At 46.5% G+C, this 14,281-nt stretch overlaps 1 protein-coding gene across 1 annotated transcript; it reads left to right on the plus strand.

Moving 5' to 3' along the window:
* Window positions 1-217: 217 nt before the first annotated feature.
* LOC142281389 (high affinity cGMP-specific 3',5'-cyclic phosphodiesterase 9A-like) lies at window positions 218-13,404 on the plus strand (the record flags this gene model as incomplete). Its single annotated transcript, XM_075332850.1, has 8 exons — window positions 218-255; window positions 5,157-5,202; window positions 5,342-5,410; window positions 5,548-5,634; window positions 5,932-6,036; window positions 12,524-12,606; window positions 12,922-13,078; window positions 13,294-13,404. Coding segments are annotated over exons 1-8 (696 nt in total), but the record flags the coding sequence as incomplete, so codon positions are not given.
* Window positions 13,405-14,281: the final 877 nt, after the last annotated feature.

Consider the following 14,281-nt stretch of genomic DNA (forward strand, 5'->3'; position numbering starts at 1 on the left):
CTGCAGGGATCTGTACTGGGAGCAGTGGAGACCACAGGGATCTGTGCTGGGAGCAGTAGGCTACTGTGCTAGGACCGATTCTATTTAATCTCTTTATTAATGACCTTGTGGATGGGATTTATAGTAAAGTGTAATGCGGGCGTCACACGAGGCGATCTATCGTGCGATGCATCGTCGGGGTCACGGTTTTCGTGACGCACATCCGGCATCGCTTGCGATGTCGTCTCGTGTTACACCTCCGAGCAACGCTGACTCGTGAGTCGTGTTTAATTTAAAAAAATCTTGTAATTTTAATGGCGCCGGTTGTTCATCGTACCCGGGGCAGCACACATCACTCTGTGCCCGGGAACGATGAATACAGCTTACCTGCGTCCCGTGGCACTCGCCGGCTATCAGGAAGAAAGGAGGTGGGCGGGATGTTTACGTCCCGCTCATCTCCGCCCCTCCGCTTCTATTGGCCGCCTGCCGTGTGACGTCGCTTTGACGCCGAACGTCCCTCCCCCTTCAGGAAGTGGATGTTCGCCACCCACCTCGAGGTCGTCTGGGAGGTAAGTACGTGTGACGGCGGTTTAACGACTTTGTGCGCCACGGGCAACTAATTGCCAGTGACGCACAAACAACGGGGGTGGGTACGATCGCTCATGAAATCGCACGATAGATCGTATCGTGTCACGCCCGCATTAGTCTTTGCTGATGACACCAAACTATGTAGGATATTAAAAACTGATTCTGACCCTGACGGAGCTCTATAGTGTGACCGCTCTACAGTACAGAGCTCTATAGTGTGACCGCTCAACAGTACAGAGCTCTATAGTGTGACCTCTCTACAGTACAGAGCTCTATAGTGTGACCGCTCTACAGTACAGAGCTCTATAGTGTGACCGCTCAACAGTACAGAGCTCTATAGTGTGACCGCTCAACAGTACAGAGCTCTATAGTGTGACCTCTCTACAGCACAGAGCTCTATAGTGTGACCGCTCTACAGTACAGAGCTCTATAGTGTGACCGCTCAACAGTACAGAGCTCTATAGTGTGACTTCTCTACAGTACAGAGCTCTATAGTGTGACCTCTCTACAGTACAGAGCTCTATAGTGTGACCGCTCTACAGTACAGAGATCTATAGTGTGACCGCTCTACAGTACAGAGCTCTATAGTGTGACCTCTCTACAGTACAGAGCTCTATAGTGTGACCTCTCTACAGTACAGAGCTTTATAGTGTGACCTCTCTACAGTACAGAGCTCTATAGTGTGACCGCTCTACAGTACAGAGATCTATAGTGTGACCTCTCTACAGTACAGAGCTCTATAGTGTGACCTCTCTACAGTACAGAGCTCTATAGTGTGACCGCTCTACAGTACAGAGCTCTATAGTGTGACCGCTCTACAGTACAGAGCTCTATAGTGTGACCTCTCTACAGTACAGAGCTCTATAGTGACCTCTCTACAGTACAGAGCTCTATAGTGTGACCTCTCTACAGTACAGAGCTCTATAGTGTGACCTCTATAGTACAGAGCTCTATAGTGTGACCTCTCTACAGTACAGAGCTCTATAGTGTGACCGCTCTACAGTACAGAGCTCTATAGTGTGACCGCTCTACAGTACAGAGCTCTATAGTGTGACCGCTCTACAGTACAGAGCTCTATAGTGTGACCGCTCTACAGTACAGGGCTCTATAGTGTGACCGCTCTACAGTACAGAGCTCTATAGTGTGACCTCTCTACAGTACAGAGCTCTATAGTGTGACCGCTCTACAGTACAGGGCTCTATAGTGTGACCGCTCTACAGTACAGAGCTCTATAGTGTGACCTCTCTACAGTACAGAGCTCTATAGTGTGATCTCTCTACAGTACAGAGCTCTATAGTGTGACCTCTCTACAGTACAGAGCTCTATAGTGTGACCGCTCTACAGTACAGAGCTCTATAGTGTGACCGCTCTACAGTACAGAGCTCTATAGTGTGACCGCTCTACAGTAGAGCTCTATAGTGTGACCGCTCTACAGTACAGAGCTCTATAGTGTGACCTCTCTACAGTACAGAGCTCTATAGTGTGACCTCTCTACAGTACAGAGCTCTATAGTGTGACCTCTCTACAGTACAGAGCTCTATAGTGTGACCTCTCTACAGTACAGAGCTCTATAGTGTGACCTCTCTACAGTACAAAGCTCTATAGTGTGACCGCTCTACAGTACAGAGCTCTATAGTGTGACCGCTCTACAGTACAGAGCTCTATAGTGTGACCTCTCTACAGTACAGAGCTCTATAGTGTGACCTCTCTACAGTACAGGGCTCTATAGTGTGACCTCTCTACAGTACAGGGCTCTATAGTGTGACCTCTCTACAGTACAGGGCTCTATAGTGTGACCTCTCTACAGTACAGAGCTCTATAGTGTGACCTCTCTACAGTACAGAGCTCTATAGTGTGACCTCTCTACAGTACAGAGCTCTATAGTGTGACCTCTCTACAGTACAGAGCTCTATAGTGTGACCTCTCTACAGTACAGAGCTCTATAGTGTGACCTCTCTACAGTACAGAGCTCTATAGTGTGACCTCTCTACAGTACAGAGCTCTATAGTGTGACCTCTCTACAGTACAGAGCTCTATAGTGTGACCTCTCTACAGTACAGAGCTCTATAGTGTGACCTCTCTACAGTACAGAGCTCTATAGTGTGACCGCTCTACAGTACAGGGCTCTATAGTGTGACCGCTCTACAGTACAGAGCTCTATAGTGTGACCGCTCTACAGTACAGAGCTCTATAGTGTGACCTCTCTACAGTACAGGGCTCTATAGTGTGACCTCTCTACAGTACAGACCTCTATAGTGTGACCTCTCTACAGTACAGGGCTCTATAGTGTGACCTCTCTACAGTACAGAGCTCTATAGTGTGACCTCTCTACAGTACAGAGCTCTATAGTGTGACCTCTCTACAGTACAGAGCTCTATAGTGTGACCGCTCTACAGTACAGGGCTCTATAGTGTGACCTCTCTACAGTACAGGGCTCTATAGTGTGACCTCTCTACAGTACAGACCTCTATAGTGTGACCTCTCTACAGTACAGAGCTCTATAGTGTGACCTCTCTACAGTACAGGGCTCTATAGTGTGACCTCTCTACAGTACAGGGCTCTATAGTGTGACCTCTCTACAGTACAGACCTCTATAGTGTGACCTCTCTACAGTACAGAGCTCTATAGTGTGACCTCTCTACAGTACAGAGCTCTATAGTGTGACCTCTCTACAGTACAGGGCTCTATAGTGTGACCGCTCTACAGTACAGGGCTCTATAGTGTGACCTCTCTACAGTACAGGGCTCTATAGTGTGACCTCTCTACAGTACAGAGCTCTATAGTGTGACCTCTCTACAGTACAGGGCTCTATAGTGTGACCTCTCTACAGTACAGACCTCTATAGTGTGACCTCTCTACAGTACAGGGCTCTATAGTGTGACCTCTCTACAGTACAGAGCTCTATAGTGTGACCTCTCTACAGTACAGAGCTCTATAGTGTGACCTCTCTACAGTACAGAGCTCTATAGTGTGACCGCTCTACAGTACAGAGCTCTATAGTGTGACCGCTCTACAGTACAGAGCTCTGCGGTGTTTGCACACTGTGTAGCAGATATGTAGCCACACCAGCACGGTTTCTATACACTGTGTCATGGATGTTATAGGCGTGAATTCTGTGTCCCTAGTAATGGTATACACCTTGTCTCATGGTGTAATGTATATTCTATACTGGGTTTGGTGGAAAATCGAGGTCGGCTGCTTATTAACCCTTCACCGCCAGAGCAGAATGGGAGAGGAATGAAGCACAACCAGTTTTCCCTTGGTTACTACCAATAGTGATGAGATGTAATACTTAGAGTCCGAGTGTAGAGACAGACAGGCAAAAAGATGTCCACACACAGGTAAGTGACCCACCATGAGACCCCGGAAAATCTTACAGGAAAGGGTGGTCTGTGTGCAGGTGTCATATAGAGAGTGCACCCGGCTGATCTCTGTACAGGTGTCATATAGAGAGTGCACCCGGCTGATCTCTGTACAGGTGTCCTATAGAGAGTGCACCCGGCTGATCTCTGTACAGGTGTCCTATAGAGAGTGCACCCGGCTGATCTCTGTGCAGGTGTCCTATAGAGAGTGCACCCGGCTGATCTCTGTGCAGGTGTCCTATAGAGAGTGCACCCGGCTGATCTCTGTGCAGGTGTCCTATAGAGAGTGCATCTGGCTGATCTCTGTGCAGGTGTCCTATAGAGAGTGCATCTGGCTGATCTCTGTGCAGGTGTCCTATAGAGTGGGCAGAGATGATTTCTGTGCAGGTGTCCTATAGAGAGTGCACCCGGCTGATCTCTGTGCAGGTGTTCTATAGAGAGTGCACCCAGCTGATCTCTGTGCAGGTGTCCTATAGAGTGTGCAGAGATGATTTCTGTCTCCCTTCAGTGCCCTCCTCTAGATTGGTTTTTAGAGATGTCTAAAGAGGAAAGCAGTCTCTGGAGGAAAGGGCAAAGCAGTCTAAATTCCTCAATCCCATCCGAATTCCCCTTTACCGCTCTAGGCCCCCTGTCCTCTTCAGGCTCTTCTATTGTCCATCAGATTCCAGATTCTTTGTGCCGGAATCCTCTGTTTCCTCTTGACACATTTGTCACCCCAGGCTCCTCAGTTCCCCAGACTCTTCCGTGACTTTTCTAGATACGTCTGTTTCTTCAAGGTCCTGTCCCCTCTAGACTTCTCTTTCTCCTCCAGTTAACTCTGTCTCCAAGCGTATTTGTCCCCTTCTCACTCCTCTGTCTTTTTTTATTGTCCTTTGTTCACCTACTGACCTCCATGTCCTTCCAAACTCCTCTGCCCCTCTCTGCATTCCTATGGTGGTGGATGAACTCCTACAGAAATAAGCATGGTAGCATAGTAAAACTCAACATGTCCTACAGTTGGCTGAGCCCACTGACATCTGCAATATCAGCCCGGCTTCCTCTCATCTGTGTGGAAGGTTGTGCTCATAACCATACAGATGGCATAGCCGGTGTGAGCTAAAAGCGCTGGTACAGCTGGAGAGAGCATATCCCCTGCAGTATGTTCAGTGGTGGAAGTTCATCTGATGTGCTGAGATGTCTTCTCCGTAACACAGGGCTCTATGGGTAACAATTGCTTCTCTCTTTCAGTGACAAAATAAAGAACTCAACCTGCAAAAGTCAAAGGTCCGAGGAGGTGAGGGCCAGTGTTCAGCTTATGCCACTACAGGGACCCCAAACAGGAGGGGTAGAGACTATACACCTCAGAAAACCTTGTAGAGTTAGGAGGGATGTCCTCTGGTTACATCTTATCTTCACCATATTCAATCTTTCAGATTCCTGAAGAGATTCTAGAAGCCCTGAAGAAGCCTACATTCAATGTGTGGTTAGTACAGGATCAGGAGGTAGGTGGTCTTCAGGAGAACCCTATATAGGGGGCCAATAGCAGGAGGTAATAGGAGAGTCTACACTTTCTATGACAGGCCAAGTGAGAAGTATTACACTTGTTGATGTTACAACCTTTACTGCCATGTCCCGACAGATGATGACCCTCTTGGAGCACATGTTCTACAGCCTGAATCTAGTGACACATTTTAAGATGGAACCGCCATCTCTTGAACAATTTCTGGTGAGCAGAGACAAATAGCTGATGATTTAGAGAATCCTCCATGTACAAAGCCGTGATAACGGTGAGGGTGGCATCAGAGGTCCGTGTCTGAATTCTTGATCTCTGTACTGCTCCATCCATCATAAACTTCAACATCATTAGCGATAGGTGTCAAAAGTTTACAAAATTCACTATAAAGCTTAGCCCTCAGAGCCCTCAAAACTTTGTGTGGACCCCACAATGAAGTTTTGAGGTCTTAGTCATTTTGTTGTCACCTTACTTGCTCTTTGCTTCCTCTCACTTGGTTCTCATTTTTAGCACAGTCTCCAGGATCACTACAGACAGAACCCCTTCCACAACTTCAGGCATTGCTTCTGCGTAACACAGATGATGTACAGCATGATTTGTCTATGCCATCTGCAGGTACGTGTCTACTCATTCACATACAACATCAAACTGGTAGAATAATAGTGGCAACTCCATCATTCACTGATCAGAAGACACCATGGTGAGAATCTTCTATGATGAGCCTCAAACACGAGACTTCTATGAGGTTACTCCTCTCTGCTGAGACTCCCCTATCATGAAATTCCTATAAGATGACTCTTTGAATTCAAAACTCGTCCACGATGAGACTCCTCCATGAGACTTCTCAATGATGATTCTCTTCTATAATGAGACTCTTCTGTGATGCATCTCCTCTATGATGAGCCTCAATGATTACATTATTCTATGAGATTCCTCCATGATGAGACTCCTCTATGAGGATTCTCTGCTATAATGACTCTTCTGTGATGCATCTCCTCTATGATGAGCCTCAATAATCACATTATTCTATGAGATTCCTCCATGATGAGACTCCTCTATGAGGATTCTCTGCTATGATGAGACTCTTTTGTGATGCATCTCCTCTATGATGAGCCTCAATGATTACATTATTCTATGAGATTAATCTGCGATGAGATTCCTATTTGCCAAGACTTTTCCATTTTGAGACTCTTCCATCTTGAGACTCCTTAATGATGAGGCTCAAACGTAAGACTCCTGTGTGCTAAGACTCCTCCATCATGAGAATCTTATCTTACATGATGAGACTCCTGTATGATGACCCTCAATCGTAAGACTCTTCTTTCATGAGACTCTTTGATGAGACACCTCTGCTGATATATACAAGAACAGACATTGGACCTTCATTAGGTGGTCCGGTATGTGAAGCACACCATTAATTGTCCTATTGAAGAGATAATACCTCGCTTCCAGCAACTGATAAATATCTAAAATGTAACTTATTGCATTGATTAAAATCTCGATGTCTCTCTTTACTGTTTTAATTTAGCTGTCAAAGTAATAACAGGAAAATTACTGAAGAAGCCAGAATATAGGAGCTGCTGCCCCACTAAGGTGGTATTCATCTATGAATGATAGCCATGCGGCTGATGTGGGGCTGCGCTGCCATCTGTAAAGCAATCAGTATTATTCAGAGAGAAGTAGACCGGAAGCGCATGCAGCACCGCGGACAAGTATTGTCCATATGACAGCAAATAAATGCTTAGAGATAATCACCACACAATGAAAGAAAAATACCGTATCATGTTATAGTCACCTCTCTGGTATTAGGTCGAAAACCACGCGTGGTATAAAAGAATACGATGGAGACAAAGTCCAAAGCCATACGTATAGCATCAAATCCCAACACGTGAGCAGTATCAGATCCCGAGATACGTGCGCATCCATAGATGTGCCCAATACAAAGCAGTGTTGTTGAGACAAAGTCCATAGACATCCCCAGTGTCAATAGCTGTGATGTAATTATCAGGGGTGTGCGACACTCTGGGGGGACCTCTGGTGAGTCTGGGACCAGAAGGTCACAGGCCCTTATTGCGCACAGGAGAGATAAGCTGCGCTCTACTACTAGAGGAACTGGTGCTCGGGAGAAAAAAGTAGTCCAATAATATAGAAAACCCCGGCACACAGATGGAGAAAAAGAGAATATCCAGTCAAGGTTGCTTTTAATATGCTGGTGTTTTATTCATGAAAAAATTCCATAACAGTCAGTGTGTAGCAATAAAAGGCAACGTAAGGTCCAACGTTTCGGCTCATATGGGAGCCTTCACCAGGGACATGAAATGATGTAAGTTATAGGAGGAGCACAAGACTATTAAGAATCCGAGGTTCAGGATGGAGTCAGGATAGAGGAATGTCCAGACAGTATTGAGGACGTGTTATGTAACATGTGGGGGCTCACATCTAGAGGATGCAATAAAGGCTAATGCAATAGATTATGAGGATGAGTCACATCAGGAGAGGGAAGCCTAAGGATTCCCTATGGGGCTCCCTCACTCTGACTACATGCTGCAATAGGCATTCCAGATTACCCTTGGTCTTTGCACCATTTCTGATTAGCCTTGTCATACACATGGGGCAATTCCCCTATTACATGGCCACGAAATACAATCCTTAGGCTTCCCTCTCCTGATGTGACTCATCCTCATAATCTATTGCATTAGCCTTTATTGCATCCTCTAGATGTGAGCCCCCACATGTTACATAACACGTCCTCAATACTGTCCGGACATTCCTCTATCCTGACTCCATCCTGAACCTCGGATTCTTAATAGTCTTGTGCTCCTCCTATAACTTACATCATTTCATGTCCCTGGTGAAGGCTCCCATATGAGCCGAAACGTTGGACCTTACATTGCCTTTTATTGCTACACACTGACTGTTATGGAATTTTTTCACGAATAAAACACCAGCATATTAAAAGCAACCTTGACTGGATATTCTCTTTTTCTCCATCTGTGTGCCGGGGTTTTCTATATTATTGTTCTATCTTATTGTGCACAGGTCTGCATCTTATGTTGAAGTGTATTTGCTTTGGTGCTGTAGGGGTTAAGAACTCTTTCCTATCTGGCTATCCTTTGGAGCCTGAATCTCAGGTGCAGCTCTTTTGTGACCACACCCTTTGCTATAAATAGTCACGTGTCTTAACTTCTGATGTCGGTTATAGATTCTCACAACTTCGCTGATCACTTTGGAAGGAGCCTGTCTTTGGAAGAACCCTGAAGCTTCATAACAATTGCAGTTGTGGTGTTAGTTGCTAGGAGTGTTTTTCCTTTTGTGTCTATTTCCCCCTGTCTGTCTTCCTACCCTTGTGTTGAATTATTGTAGAGGTGGGTGTAGTGCTCTTGCCGGCCTTCTCACTAGCCAGGGTAAGTTCAGGGCAAGCGAGGGCCTAGGCATATGATCGGCGGCTGGGTCAAAGAACCTGTAAATGGACAACAGAAAATGCAGGGATCAGCCTCAGGTGAGTACAGAAAGTGACCCTGCTACCCTCTCCCTAGCGCCAGGGCCCACTGTTGTATCGTGCTCCCGCTGTACCCTGTTGTCGCAGCACTCGCTGGGGGCACCCCGCTAGTCACTAAGTAACATTATAACCGAAACTTCTTTTTTTTCCCCATGAACCTTAAAATGGATCCTGTGGAGGAACAAGTGCAGAAACTCTCCCTTGGTCTGGCATACCTGCGATCCAGGGTTTTGCAGCCACAGCAGTGGGCCATGGGTCTGGTAGCCAGCTATACTATACCTGAACCCAAGGTGGCGCTCCCATACAGATATTGGGAGGGTGGGATAAGAATTTTTGTTTTCTGTGAAGCCTACAAGCTTTAGTTTAACCCCTTTTCCCCAGACCATGGTTTTCACCTTAATGACCAGACTGTTTTTTGAAATTGTGACCAGCGTCACTTTATGAGGCTATAGCTCTGGAGCTTCATCGGATCCCGCTGATTCTGACATCACTTTTCGTGACATATTGGACTTCATGATAGCGGTAACTTTAAGACCATATTTTTTGCATTTGTGAAAATATCGGAAACTTGGAGAAAATTTTACGATTTTCAAACTTTGAAAATTTCTCCCCATAAATGTGAAAGATGTCACACAAAATAGTTACTAAATCCCATCCCCCGCTCGTCACTTTACATCAGCGCAATTTTTGAAACATTTTTTGGTTAGGAAGTCAGAAGGGGTCAAAGTTCATCATCAATTTCTCATTTTTCCAGCAAAACTTACAAAACCATTTTCTTGGGACCACGTCACTTGTAAAGTGACTTTGGCCTCTCAAAGTGACAGAAAATACCCAAAAGTGACCCTATTCTAAAAATGGCCCAACTCACACTGCTCAAATCCAAGAAGTTTATTAACCCTTCAGGTGCTTCACAGGTACCAAAGAAATGTGGAAGGAAAAATGAAAATTGTACTTTTTCCACAAAAATATTAGTTTAGCCATAAAATTTTGCCTTTTCACAAGAGTAACAGGAAAAATGCACCATCAAATGTATTGTGCTATTTCTGCTAAGTACGCTGATACCTCAAATGTGATAGATAAATTGTTTGGGCGCACAGCAGGGCTCGGAAGGGAAGGAGCGCTATTAGACCTTTTGAAAGCAAAATTAGCTGGAAAATTAGGAATTCTCCCCCCATGGGACATCCCTCAAAGCTACATGGGCTTGAGTTAGGCCTCTGGAGGTAATGTCCATACAGTAACCTCCTCACATGGGACTTCCCTCCAAGCTGCATGGGCTCGGGTGAGGCTTCCAGAGGTAATGTCTGTACAGTAACCTCCTCACATGGGACGTCCCGCCAAGCTGCATAGGCTCGAGTGAGACCTTCTGAAGTAATGTCGGTACAGTGACCCCCTCACATGGGACGTCCCTCCAAGCTGCATGGGCTCGGGTGAGGCTTCCAGAGGTAATGTCTGTACAGTGACCTCCTCACATGGGACGTCCCTCCAAGCTGCATAGGCTCGAGTGAGACCTCCTGGAGTAATGTCGGTACAGTGACCCCCTCACATGAGATGTCTCTCCAAACTGCATGGGCTCGGGTGAGGCCTCCGGAGGTAATGTCAGTACAGTAACCTCCTCACATGGGACTTCCCTCCAAGCTGCATGGGCTCGGGTAAGGCTTCCAGAGGTAATGTCAGTACAGTAACCTCCTCACATGAGATGTCTCTCCAAGCTGCATGGGCTCAGGTGAGGCCTCCAGAGGTAATGTTGGTACAGTAACCTCCTCACATGGGACGTCCCTCCAAGCTGCGTGGGCTCAAGTGAGGCCTCCGGAGGTAATGTCTGTACAGTAATCTCCACTCATGGGACGTCCCTCCAAGCTGCTTGGGTTCGGGTGAGGCCTCTGGAGCTAATGTCGGTACAGTAACCCCCTTCCAGAGAGTCATGGTTTTATGAGACCTCTACTGGAAATAATGATCAATACGTATTACAAGACACATGGACACTCAAGAAATGGAGTTCATTACAACACCAACATCTCCTTTACCCTCTTGGATACATACTGGAAAAACTGGCTTTTGAGAGCAGGGTCATTCCACAGAGTCCACGGACCAGCACCGAAATTCGGCGGCAATAGTCCTCTGCCGGCCGACTCCCCTGGTGCAGTGAACACATTTTAGACTCTTATAAAGATAATTTATCTGGATCATCATAGATGACACAGAGTGCTGAGAAAAACCTGTCCACTGATAAAACGGCCTGTGACTAAGGCAAGGAAAAAGCGCACGCTTGTGGGTCCTCACTCAACATCGAGACCACAATTCCCACCCGCTGCACCTCATTACCAGAGGAGTGGGGACGTAGATGAAAGTAGAACTTACATGTTTCTCTAAAAGCAACAATCCGGCTGTGCTCCCTGAAAAGCTTTCCAGGAGGGGCAGTTGGGTTCTGATGATCCAGTGACCAGGGCTGATAGCTCCGGGGTGGTGGACTGGGCTTGCTGATGTACCGCCCCTTTAATTCAGCCACCTGCAGAGACAAGGTCTTCAATTGTCTCACTAATGCAGCAACCAGGTCAATGCTGAAATGTAAGTATGGCCAACTATAATGTCAGAATTCACCAAAATCACTTAGGCTAGTTTCACACTTGCGTTGTGTGGCATCCGACGCATTGCATTGTGTGACAAATGTAACGGATGCGTTGCATGTAGTGGCACAACTGATGCGACGGATCCTGCAAAACAACGCAATCCAATCCAGCTTTTTTTTTTCAGTGATTTACTCAGCTGAGCATGCTCAGTTGTGTAAAGACGGATGCGTCACAGGCATCCATCAAATGACGGATTTCGCCGGATTCCGCCACCATAGGCTTCCATTATAAAAACGACAAGACGCCGATGGAATCTTGCACATTGCGTTTTTTACCACTCTGGGAAGCGCAGAGAAACGCTACATGCTGCGTTCTTTCCGCCCGGCGGATGTAATGCAGCGTCGGCCGGCGGATACAACACAAGGCCATCTGTCGCAATGCGTCGTCAATACAAGTGTATGGGAAACAGGGAACGTCCGTTAACGGATTGCGCTGTTTCCCAAAGCGGCGGATTGTGACGGGTGCCAAACAACGCAAGTGTGAAAGTACCCTTACATTAACCCACACTATTAAACAAATGCACTGAGCTGGTGGATTATTGACAATAAAGCCATCCTTATTAATGAGGCGTTAGATCGGACATGTAGGTCTGTCCAGCACAATACACAGTCTTCTTGGGTCCTGAACAAAAAATCCTGACGCGGTTGCACTTAGATATTAGTCAGATCCGAACAATACTAAATGTGACATATATTTACTACAAGTAAAATATAAATATATATATATATATTTACTACCAATATTAACAATAAAGTGCTTGTGCTATTACACTGTGATGCGGTATAACCATTATCAGCGATACGTTGCTATATACACGATGTTTACCTTGAGTATTGTACCATCAGACAGAGTATCAGCATCTGCAATGTGAACAGAGCCTGACGCCACCATGACAATCTTTAACGTTTGTGCAAACCTGCTTGTGACACCATGTTGATGTGTAACAATATTGCTATATATCGTTAATATCTTCCAGGAGCTTCTTTCTCCAGAGGACATGGTAACTCTGATGGTGGCAGCCCTCTGTCATGACGTCGACCATCCTGGCCTCAACAACAAGTGAGTTGGTGGAGATAGGTGGCATTTTTGCTTTGGGGTTAGCCCTCTCCGCAGCACGTCTCGAGGTGTTCATGTTGGAGCCACCATTGTTGCATATTACTCCATCAGACGCTGCCATACAAAGCCCAGATATGGAGTTTCCCCGACTCGCAGGTTCTGTCCCTCGGGGGCATCTCCAACAGTCTGGGCGCCCACGTGACATATCACATATCTCATCCTGGAGATGGGGGTGTTGCTATGACAACTGATCACCCTCCACTACCCCTGTGGTGAGCGCGGGTCCACGTTAAGTGATACTCTCTCCTCTGCTCACAGTTATCAGGTTAATGCCCACACAGAGTTGGCATCCAGATACCAGAATATCTCGCCTCTGGAGAATCATCACTGTGCCATCACCATGGAGATCCTGAGCCGGGCACCATGTAATATATTCCACCACATGGATCCAGAGGAGGCCAAGAAAATCCTTGAGGTGAGTCTGAAACGTAATCCAGAGGGGTGGACCTACCACGTGTGCGGCTGTACAGGGGTCTGGGAGAGAGGGCCACATCTCTATTGTATGTGCTGATGAATTACTGGTGCTCTACGCAGAGCTGGTGGGAAATGTTCCCATCTACTAGCACTGCAGGGGCCGACATATGGTCATTTCCTCCCCGGTTCGGATAATGGCCTGTATTCTCTTTTTAGGGCATCACAGAGTTGATCCTGGTCACAGACATGGTCCATCACCCCCAGATCCTACGGTCCTTACAAGATGCCCAAAACTTCAGCTTCTCCAACAAAGATCACCTGACTCTGGTGAGGAGCAGCTCTTGTGGCGGCCCGTGGCCCTGCCATGTCCATTGTTTGTCTTCTTAATCATTATTGATCATTGGGCACAAGTGTCCTACAAATTGTTCACTAGTGCCGTGTCTCCATGCCATCTATTGCACCATCGGCCATTATGAGCATTCGGAGGTGAAGGGATGAGGCCTCAGATTCAGCTCATTTCAAGTGTTAGATGTCAGTTTCATTCAGTTTTTTTTTATCCAAACTGAAGAATTGTTTATAGTGGACATTAGTGGTGCGCGCTGTTTGTGGTGCGCGCTGTTTATGGGGCATGTCTCTATGGTGTGTGCTCTTTATGGTACATGTCCTTATGGTGTGTGCTCTTTATGGGGCACGCTATTTTTGGTAAATGCTCTTTATGGCGCGTGCTCTTTATATTCGCTCTTGTTTTGGTAATTGATCTTTATGGTGCGCTCTGTTTATGGTGCGTGATTTTATGGTGAGCTTTCTGCAAAGCACTCTATAGCGCGTGCTCTGTGTGGCACGTGCTCTGTGCGGCGCCTGCTCTGTGCGGCGCCTGCTCTGTGCGGCGCCTGCTCTATGTGGCGCGTGCGCTTTGCGGCGTGTGCTTTTTTTTGAGAGATCAAGCAAAAATAAAATTGTGCACATGGAATTAATAATAGTACAGTTTGGAATTTTTAGTGCTGTAGTGCACATTTAGTGCTGGCTTTCTTGTTTTTTTCTTTGTTGAATTGGTCGGTGGCTGACCCCCACCTTGCTGTGCACCCCAATTTGGATTGTATTCCATCTGTTTTTGATTTTGGCAATTGGTGGCTGTTCACATTCAGTCATCAGGCCCTGTCCACAGGCTATTTACTTTAAGCAGCATTTGCTTGGGCCTCTCCCG

Source organism: Anomaloglossus baeobatrachus, unplaced genomic scaffold (assembly GCF_048569485.1).
Source record: "Anomaloglossus baeobatrachus isolate aAnoBae1 unplaced genomic scaffold, aAnoBae1.hap1 Scaffold_4744, whole genome shotgun sequence".
Lineage (NCBI taxonomy): Eukaryota > Metazoa > Chordata > Amphibia > Anura > Aromobatidae > Anomaloglossus > Anomaloglossus baeobatrachus.